Consider the following 10,668-nt stretch of genomic DNA (forward strand, 5'->3'; position numbering starts at 1 on the left):
TACGTTCTCCCGGTGATGATTGAACTTTATTGTCTTCCATCAGTGAGGAATGTGGGGAACCACTGTGGTGGATGTTTATGTTAACTTTTATTTTATGTGGTTGTGTGTTTTGTTGCTTTTCACTTAGTATGGCTGTATGGTAACTCAAATTTCACTGTACCTTAATTGGTACATGTGACAATAAACTGACCTTGAAACCTTGACCGTCCGGTTTCTTCCCACAAACCAAAAACATGCAGGTTGCTAGGTTAATTGACTTTGGTAAGGATTGCAACTTGTCCCTAGTGTGTGGGATAGTGCTAGTGTACAGTATAAGGTGATTGCTGGATGGTGAGGACTCGGTGGGCCAAAGGGCCTGTTTCCACACTATATATGTAAAATCTAAAGTAAAGTAACGTCGAAAGTCAGAATCTTTCTTCAGTCCAAGTCCTAATAAAGAATTATGCAAGTTGTGAGCTGCCAGGGTGGTCGGCTGATGTTGATATTCTGCTCTGTTCCAGAACGGCTGGTGGAGAGTCTCCGCCTTCCGCAGGTCCCCACTCTCCACGCCCAGGTCTTCCTCTTCTTCCGTGTCTTGTTGTTACGGATCTCAGCACGTCATCTCACCTCACTGTGGCCCACCATGATCACAGAACTGGTAAGCTTCCACGCACCCGTTTTGTTGTTAGTTGATTTATTGTCATGTGTACAAAGATACAGTAATATGCTTGTATTTCATGCTATCTGGTCAAATCATAGTGTTCATGCTGATAGAACTGGAACGGGCTGGGGGTGGTGGTTGATTCTGATACGTTAGTGGCGTTTAAAAGACTGTTGCATGGGCACATGGATATGGAATATGTGCAGGTGGAAAAGTGATGGTCATGGCATCATGTTCGCACACACGTGGGACGAAGGGCCTGTTCTCGTGCTGTACTCATCTATGTTCTAGAACACAAAGTGCTGGAGTAACTCAGTGGGTCAGGCAGCACTGAATGCAAGTCTGAAGAAGGGTCCCAACCTGAAATGGTGCCTGTATGTTTCCTCCAGAGATGCCATCTGACTCCTGAGTTACTCCAGCACTTTATGTTCTTAGCAAAACCCCAGCATCTGCAGTTCCTTGTGTCTCTATACATGCATGCAGTAGATCCCCTTCTGGAACAGCAGGCAGAGTCGCCATCTTGCAACCTCCAAGTCTCTGAAAAGTCTGATCTTGGCCATTTGTTCCCTTTTCCTCCCAAAGGAATCCTCAGCAGACAATATAACTTGCTCAGTTCACACAGAGAGTGTTCAACACATTATTGGCAGCAAGTCATAGCGTGGAAACTGGCCCTTCGACCCAACTTGCCCGTACCGACCAACATGCGCCATCTACTCTAGTCCCACCTGCCTGATTTTGGCCCATATCTGTCTAAACCTGTCATATCCATGTACCTGTCTTATATTTCTTAACCGTTGTGATAGTATCTGTCTCCACTACCTCCTCTGGCAGCTCGTACTATACATCCACTTTTTGTGTGAAAATGTTACCCCTCAGGTTCCCATTAAATCTTTCACCTTTTGCCTTAAATGTATGTCATTTGGAAGCCATTTGTTCCACATTCTTGTTGCAAACGTCAGTCCAAGCATTTCTGCTCGTGTCCTTCAGCAGCGAATGCTTCCATTATTAAAGGGGTTACTGAGAGCTTTGTGAGCTCTTTCCATCGGTGCCTTCACAAGGGGAAGGCAGCACAGTGACACAACTGGTAGAGTTGCTGCCTCACAGCTCCAGCAACCCAGGGTCGATCCTGACCTCGGGTGCTGTCTGTGTGGAGTTTGCATGTTCTCCCTGTGAACGCGTGCGTTTCATCCAGTTTCCTTTCACATCCCAAAGACATGCGGGTTTGTAGGTTAAGTGGCCCTCTGTAATTGTCCCTCCCATGTTATCTCACTTTCTCATTCATTCCCTGCAGTGAAAATCAAAACCAGAGCAAATGCTGGAAATGAGTGTATGGAGTGGATGCAAAAGTGTGGTAACATGGAATAAATGTGAACGGGTGATCGATGCGGCGTGGGCTCAGCGGGCCTGAAGAGACTGTTTCCATGCTGTACCATGCAATCAATCAATCATTTATATCTACGCCACCTCTTCTGTTGCATTGACTTCCCCCTGACTGAGGCGGGAGAGCTCTCATGGATGGGAATAGTAGGTGTTGCAGTAGTGCGATTACATTCACCATCTTCTGCTTCTTTCCTCCTTCTATTAAGGTGCAGGTATTTTTACTGATTGAACAGGAACTAACTGCAGATGAAGACATTTCCAGGTAAAGGTCACCCAAAGTGATGTATTTGTTGTCTACTGAGCAGTTTGGGGTGGCACAGTGGTAGAGCTAGGATGTTGCCTGGATTGGAGGGCTTGAGTTACAAAGAGAGACTGGATAGAAGGGGCTATTTTCTCTGGAGCAAAGCAGGCTGAGAGGCAGCATGACCGAGGTATAGTACATCATGAGAGGCATGGATAGGTTAGTTCATAAGGTCGATGGGCAGAATTAGGCCATTCGGCCCATCAAGTCTTCTCCACCATTCATTCATGGATGACCTATCTTTCATTCTCAATCCCATTCTCCCCATAACTTGACACCCGTACTAATCAAGAATCTGTCAACCTCTGCGTTCAAAATATCCATTCATTTGGCTAGATAAAACTGCTGGAGGCTAGATAGGTTAGATAACCAGTGAAGCTGACAGCCCTGTGACAAACTCCGTGATTAATTCTCTGAACTTTTAGAGGGTTTAACCTTCAGAAAGGCGCCACCTCCATCCCATGGGTGCCCACTGCTCCCTCATCCACCTCAAGCACCTTTACAGAGCAAAAAAAAGCCCCCTCGGCCCACCAAGTCCTCGTCGACCAGCATTCATCTCATTCACGAACATCCTACACACTAGGGACATTACAATTTTTGAAGCCAATTAACCTACAAACCTTTACATCTTTGGATTGTGGGAGGAAACCAGAGCACCCGTAGAAAACCCACACGGTCACAGGGAGAATGTACAAACTCTGAATGGACAGCACCCATAGTCACAATCAAACCCTGGTCTCTGCCGCTGTAAGGCAGCAACTCTACCGCTCCGTCACTGTGTCCCCTAGGAGACGTAGGCTTAGAATGTCATGTTACTTGACCCTTGGTCTCTGCTTCTGATCTGCCATTTTCAGTTGAAGTTTAAATATGAAAATACGTATTGTTTTTAAGATTGCAAGTTTTTTGTCATTAACACACCACTTTGAAGACGACTCTCAATATTTACAAACAACAGAGCATGTTTGAGGGCATGAAAACATGGTATTGATTGAAGCAGGTAAAGTGGTGAGTCTGTGGAATTCTCTGCCTCAAGAGGGCGGTGGAGGCAGGTTCTCTGGATGCTTTTAAGAGCTAGATAGGGCTCTAAAAAATAGCAGAATCAGGGGATATGGGGAGAAGGCAGGAACGGGGTACTGATTGGGGATGATCAGCCATGATCATATTGAATGGCCGAATGGCCTACTCCTGCACCTATTGTCTATTGTCTAAGTGTTTTAGATAGACACATGGAAATGTGAGGAAGGAGGGATATGGATTGCATGTAGGCAGAGAAGATTAGTTTATCTTGGCGTCATATTCAGCACAGACATGGCGGGTTAGGGTTAGGGCCTGCTCCTGTGCAATACTGTTCTATGTATTTAGTAAAATTGTAATATAACTTAAATGATCAGAATTGCACTTGCTTCCATGATATTGGTTTCCTCTGCTGTTGCATTCCACGATACACAGTAGCACTTTGCTAAAAGATGAAGATCTGTACACAGTACTTGTGTGTTCGATCTTTGCCCAGTGCCCTTTTGAAACGCCCACATGGGTTTGCCGCTCCAAGCTGAATCCTGAGTTGAGATGGTACAAAATCTCCCAGGGAGCAGCTGCAGTGTAAACATTTAACGTCACCCTTGCATCCCCTCTCTCTCCGTCCCTTCCCCACCCTAGTCGTTGTAATCCTTGCATCCCATCTCTCCCCCACTCTAGTTGTCGTACTGGTTTCACCGTCGTCCTGTTGAGATTCATTGTCCGTATAACTCGTTATACAGCCAACATTGTGGGCTCCACCTTTCCTTGATCATCATTACTTTTTGCATATATTCCATTAATCTGGTCTATATCTCTCATTTCCCTTTCTGCTGACGCTCAGTATGAAGAAGGGTCTCAACCCGAAATGTCACCTATTCCTTTTCTCCGGAGATGCTGCCTGACATGCTGAGTTACTCCAGCTTTTTGTGTCTGTTTTACCATGTTCAATCTGTTCTACGTTTCAGAACTGCGGGCCCCTCGGTATCGGGCTTAGAGACCACCTACATGGGTGGGAATGGGTTCTCTACCTCCTACAACAACCAGCGCTGGCTTGGCCTCTATCTCTCTGCGTGCAAGTTCCTGGATTTGGCTCTGACCTTACCTTCTGAGAACCTTCCCCAGTTTCAGATGTAAGTAAAAGTGCCACACTGACATCACTATCACTTGAGTGGATGCTATCCAGGGCAAGAGGAGCAAACATCTGTGTTATTGATTGTTAATTGAAAGTTAAGCTCAGAATAAAAATACCTACCTTTAGAAATGAGATGAGGAGGAATTTTATTAGTCAGAGGGTGGTGAATCTGTGGAATTCCTTGCCCCAGACGGCTGTTGAGGCCAAGTCATTGGGAATTTTAAAAGCTGAGGTTAATAGGTTTTTAATTAGTATGGGTAAGTAAGAATTTCAATGTTCCATTATCAGTGCAGAAGATATTTGAACAGTCTTTGGGTGGTATAATAGCACAGTTGGTAGAGCCACTGCCTCAATGACAGAGATCCAGGTTCCATCGGTGCTGTCTGCGTGGAGTTTGTACGCTCTCTCAGTGACCGCGTGTTTCCTCCGACATCCTAAAGATGTGCGAGTTTGTAGGTTAATTGGCCACTATAAATTGTCCCAGTGTGTAAGGAGTGGATGAGAAAGTGGGATAACATAGAATTAGTGTGAACGGGTAATGGATGGTTGTGTGGACTCGTGGGCCTGTTTCTATGCTGTATCTCTAAACTAAACTCTTCATGGATATGAGTGCAAGACATCTTTCTTGAATTGTTAATTAATGTAATTGCAGTTTGGGGTTCTGCATGTATCCCATGCACATATTATCCCAAGGTGGGGGTAAAGGTTTCAATCTACTCTGACCAAGGGCTTCACTTACCTTCTATTGTTTTATCCGCTTTGTATCAGTGCCAGAGGGAATAGGGCAGTTTATTTATTTGTATAATTTGTATCTCTAAAGTAAACTAAGGATTAGAAACGTGTACACACAAGAGATTAGTGTGCAAAATTAGAGCACATGGTATTAGGGGTAGGGTATTAACACGGATAGAGAACTGGTTGGCAGACAGGAAGCAAACAGTAGGAATTAATGGGTCCTTTTCAGAATGGCAGGTAGTGACTAGTGGACTGCCGCAAGGCTCGGTGGTGGGACCCCAGTTATTTATAATATATACAGTACCCTCCATAATGTTTGGGACAAAGACCCATCATTTATTTATTTGCCTTTGTATCCACAATTTGAGATTTGTAATAGAAAAAAATCACATGTGGTTAAAGAGCACATTGCCAGATTTTAATAAAGGCCATTTTTATACATTTTGGTTTCACCATGTAGAAATTACAGCTGTGTTGATACATAGTCCCCCCATTTCAGGGCACATAATATTTGTGACACATGGCTTCACAGGCATTTGTAATTACTCAGGTGTGTTTAATTGCCTCCTTAATGCATTGGCCGGTGGTTCATTCTACAGCAAGACAATAATCCCAAACATACTGCTAAAGCAACAAAGGACTTTATCAAAGCTAAAAAATGGTCCATTCTTGAGTGGCCAAGTAAATCACCCAATCTGAACCCAATTGAGCATGCCTTTTATATGCTGAAGTGAAAACTGAAGGGGACGAACCCCCAAAACAAGCATAAGCTATAGATGGCTGCAATACAGGCCTGGCAGAGCATCCCCAGAGAAGACACCCAGCAACTGGTGATGTCCATGAATTGCAGACTTCAAGCGGTCATTACATGCAAAGAAAATGCAACAAAATACTAAACATGACTACTTTCATTTACATGACATTGCTGTGTCCCAAACATTATGGTGCCCTGAAATGGGGGGACTATGTATAAACACTGCTGTAATTTCTACATGGTGAAACCAAAATGTATAAAAATGGCCTTTATTAAAATCTGACAATGTGCACTTTAACCACATGTGATTTTTTTTTTCTCTTACAAATCTCAAATTGTGGAGTACAGAGGCAAATAAATCAATGATGGGTCTTCGTCCCAAACATTATGGAGGGCACTGTATTAATGTTTTAGATGAGGGAATTAAATGTAACATCTCCAAGTTTGCAGATGATACAAAGCTGGGTGGCAGTGTGAGCTGCGAGGAGGATGCTATGAGGCTGCAGGGTGACTTGGATAGGTTGGGTGAGTGAGCAGATGTGGTATAATGTGGATAAATGTGAGGTTATCCACTTTGGTGGCAAAAACAGGAAGGCATATTATTATCTGAATTAGGTCAGATTAGGAAAAGGGGAGTTGCAACGAGACCTGGTTGTGCTTGTATATCAGTAACTGAAAGTACGCATACAAGTACAGCAGGCCGTTGGCCTTCATTGCGAGAGGATTTGAGTTTAGGAGCAAGTAAGTCCTACTGCAGTTGTTCAGGGTCCTGGTGAGACTGCGCCTGGTGTATTGTGTGCAATACTCTTAATTTGAGGAAGGACATTGTGGCTACTGAGTGAGTGCAGCGTAGATTCACTAGGTTAATTCCCAGGATTGCGGGACTGACATATGATGAAAGAATGGGTAGGCTGGGCTTGTATTCTCTGGAATTTAGAAGGATGCGAGGGGATCTTATAGAAACATATAAAATTGTTAATGGTTTGAACAGGCTAGATGCAAGAAAAATGTTCCCGATGTTGGAGTCCAGAACCAGGGGTCACAGTTTAAGAATAAGGGGTAGGCCATTTAGGGCTGAGATGAGGAAAAACGTTTTCACCCAAAGAGTTGTGAATCTGTGGAATTTCTGCCACAGAAGGCAGTGAAGGCTAATTCACTGGATGTTTTCAAGAGAGTTAGGTTTAGCTTTTAGGGCTAATGGAATCGAGGGATATGGGGGAAAAGCAGGAACGGGGTACTGATTTTAGATGATCAGCCATGATCATATTGAATGGCGGTGCTGGCTCGAAGGGCAGAATGGCCTACTCCTGCACCTATTTTTTCTATGTTTCTACATTGGAACCCGTGTGGTAAATAACTACTTAATACAGAAACTTCTTGATTATTTCAGTGTGCAGTAACAAATGCTAAAGCGGTTCATTATGAGAGAGGTAAACCCAGCATGAAAAACAGTTCAAATTCAGAAATTTACAACTTTGTAGAATTTGAGACTTCACTCACCAAACTATGAATGGAATTTGCAGTCTTATCCTGGAGGACTTTTGTACGTCACATTCATCCTAAACCCTGAGTATTGCAAGTCAGTAGTTACATACCACTACTGTTAGAGCTTTGTCTTCTGCATGCTTTAGAAAAATGTTTGAAAATATATATTCAATGCATTACACTGAGCTCTGGTTCACTCTTTTGTTTAGGTATCGTTGGGCTTTCATTCCAGAAGTTTCTGACGATTCAGGGCTGGAGGTTCGTAGACAGGGAACTCACCAACGAGAATTCAAACCTTACGTGGTCAGACTGGCCAAGCTGCTGAGGAAACGAGCAAAGGTATTTTCTTTCCCTGTTTCTGCCGAGGGCCTTGTTTGGCTTGGTTGGATGGGGACTATTCAGTGGCTCAGGCAGGGGTTTGTAAATTACATTGTACATAGAAATTTGGAACTACTCTCAATGTCCTGAGGAAGGACATTATTGCCATAGAGGGAGTGCAGAGACGGTTCACCAGACTGATTCCTGGGATGTCAGGACTGTCTTATGAAGAAAGACTGGATAGACTTGGTTTATACTCTCTAGAATTTAGGAGATTGAGGGGATCTTGTAGAAACTTACAAAATTCTTAAGGGGTTGGACAGGCTAGATGCAGGAAGATTGTTCCCGATGTTGGGGAAGTCCAGGACAAGGGGTCACAGCTTAAGGATAAGGGGGAAATCCTTTAAAACCGAGATGAGAAGAACTTTTTTCACACAGAGAGTGGTGAATCTCTGGAACTCTCTGCCACAGAGGGTAGTTGAGGCCAGTTCATTGGCTATATTTAAGAGGGAGTTAGATGTGGCCCTTCTGGCTAAGGGGATCAGGGGGTATGGAGAGAAGGCAGGTATGGGATACTGAGTTGGATGATCAGCCATGATCATATTGAATGGCGGTGCAGGCTCGAAGGGCCGAATGGCCTACTCCTGCACCTAATTTCTATGTTTCTATGTCTATGTTTCTATTTAGTAAAGCAATTGACTGATTGAAAGATACAGCATGGAAACAGGCTCTTTGGCCCACCGAGTCCATGCCAAAGAGCCTGTTTCCATGCTGTATCTTTCAATCAGTCAATGGCTTTACTAAATACTAACAGGGCATTGAGAGTAGTAGGAAACAGGCCATTCGGCCCACTGAGTCTGTGCTGACCAGTGATCACCCTGTACCCTAGCACTATCTTACACACTACTAGGGGCAATGTTTTACCAAAGCCAATGAACCTACAAACCAACAAACTCAAGTTTGAATTTTGAGCAGTTGAAGTGTTGTGGAATGTTCGAGTATGTTGTGGTTAATCAGAATCTAATTCATTGCATAATTCCTTTGCTTCTTTCAGAAAAATCCAGAAGATGACAATTTGGGAAGGACCCTGCCATGGACGCCAGGTCACTTGCTCCTGACAGTTTATTCCATCCGCAGTATCGAGCAGCTGCTCCCTTTCTTCAATGTGCTCAGCCAGTTTTTCTCCAACAAAATCACAAGCAGGGCCGCTGGCTGCTCGGAGAGTCCTGTCCCGTACACAAACTCATTCAGCAACAAGGACAATAAAACCGAGAACCAGAAGACTTTCTGGAACAAAGCCAGACAAAAAATTGAGGAAGTACTGGAGAAAGATTTTCTGGAAAGTGTCATAAAAGCATAGTGGCGTTTCATTGGCACGAAGGTCATTGTTCAAAAAATCCTCTGCCAGGTGTATATTTTAGTTTGTATTTAAATAAGGAACTAAAATGTAACTAAATTTTATTTGTACAGATTTTGAGTCCTGAATGCTGAATTAGGTCTTGTCATATGATTGTCTCCTATTGATCAGGGAGCCTAGGATGTAAATTACTCTCCTATTCCATTTGGTTCTAAATAAATGCACTCCACATGTGTCCATTTGTAGAACTTATTCAATTTATGTTTGTCAGTTCCTAAAAGGTCCATTACGGGTGAAATTATTATGGGTAACAAGGAAATGGCAGAAGAGTTGAATAGGTACTTCGGATCTGTCTTCACTAAGGAAGACACAAACAATCTCCCAGATGTACTGGAGAACAGAGGATCTAAGGGGGTAGAGGGTAGAAGCTAATGGAATGTTGGCCTTCATCACAAGGGGATTTCAGTATAGGAGTAAAGAGGTTCTTCTGCAGTTGTACAGGGCTCTGGTAAGACCACATCTGGAGTATTGTGTACAGTTTTGGTCTCCTAATTTGAAGAAGGACATTCTTGTGATTGAGGATGTGCAGCGTAGGTTCATGAGATTGATCCTTGGAATGGCGGGACTGTCATATGAGGAAAGATTGAAAAGACTAGGCTTGCATTCATTGGAGTTTAGAAGGATGAGGGGATATCTTCTGGAAACATATAACATTATAAAAGGACTGGTCAAGCTAGATGCAGGAAAAATGTTCCCAATCTTGGGCGAGTCTAGAACCAGGGGTCACAGTCTTAGAATAAAGGGGAAGCCATTTAAGACTGAGGTGAGAAAAAACTTTTGCACCCAGAGTTGTGAATTTGTGGAATTCCCTGCCACAGAGGGCAGTGGAGGCCAAGTCACTGGATGGATTTAAGAAAGAGTTAGATAGAGCTCTAGGGGCTAGTGGAATCTAGGGATATTGGGAGAAGGCAGGCACGGGTTATTGATTGGGGACGATCAGCCATGATCACAATGAATGGCGGTGCTGGCTCGAAGGGCCCAATGGCCTCCTCCTGCACCTATTTTCTATGTTTCTAATTCCTATTACAAGTAATATGATCCACTTTAGTTTCCGTTTTAGAGATACAGCACGGAAACAAGGCCCTTCGGCCCTTCAATTTTAAGGGCATTGTGCTGTGTGTGCAAACAAGATTGAGGAAAAAGGTGCACGCACTTTTACAGGCAGCGGACCTTAACTGAAGGGAGAAGATTCATTGGGAAGGAGGGAAAAAAGGAAAAGATCAAAGAGTTGTAAAAATACACCAAGGAGATGCCAGTCCAGAAAACATCTTACACATGATGAAAAAAATGCCATCCAAAGCAGCCATCTAGTTACCACAACTAGTGATTCAGGACAGAAATGAGATGATCACTTTGTGTACAACACTCTGGACTATAGAAGGCAGCTTCAGGTAAGTTGTGTACAAACAGCAGCTGAGGGTCACACACTTTTGATATACCACTGCAAAATAAAAGGTTAACCTTAAGATGAAGTCAGACCCATCTCCTT

The 10,668-nt window shown here is 43.6% G+C and overlaps 1 protein-coding gene across 4 annotated transcripts in view; it reads left to right on the plus strand.

Annotated features, from left to right (window-relative positions):
- dop1a (DOP1 leucine zipper like protein A) overlaps positions 1–9,353 on the plus strand; it is a 98,428-nt gene extending 89,075 nt beyond the window's left edge. For all 4 annotated transcript variants that reach the window (XM_055639496.1, XM_055639499.1, XM_055639498.1 and 1 more), the window contains 5 exons: positions 501–637; positions 2,227–2,282; positions 4,304–4,468; positions 7,654–7,783; positions 8,817–9,353. In XM_055639496.1, the coding sequence (XP_055495471.1) occupies positions 501–637; positions 2,227–2,282; positions 4,304–4,468; positions 7,654–7,783; positions 8,817–9,122 (794 nt within the window). In that variant the 3' untranslated portion in view covers positions 9,123–9,353. The remainder of the gene's footprint in view (positions 1–500; positions 638–2,226; positions 2,283–4,303; positions 4,469–7,653; positions 7,784–8,816) is intronic.
- Positions 9,354–10,668: the final 1,315 nt, after the last annotated feature.

The sequence above is a fragment of the Leucoraja erinacea genome, chromosome 8 (genome assembly GCF_028641065.1).
Source record: "Leucoraja erinacea ecotype New England chromosome 8, Leri_hhj_1, whole genome shotgun sequence".
Taxonomy (NCBI): Eukaryota; Metazoa; Chordata; class Chondrichthyes; order Rajiformes; family Rajidae; genus Leucoraja; species Leucoraja erinaceus.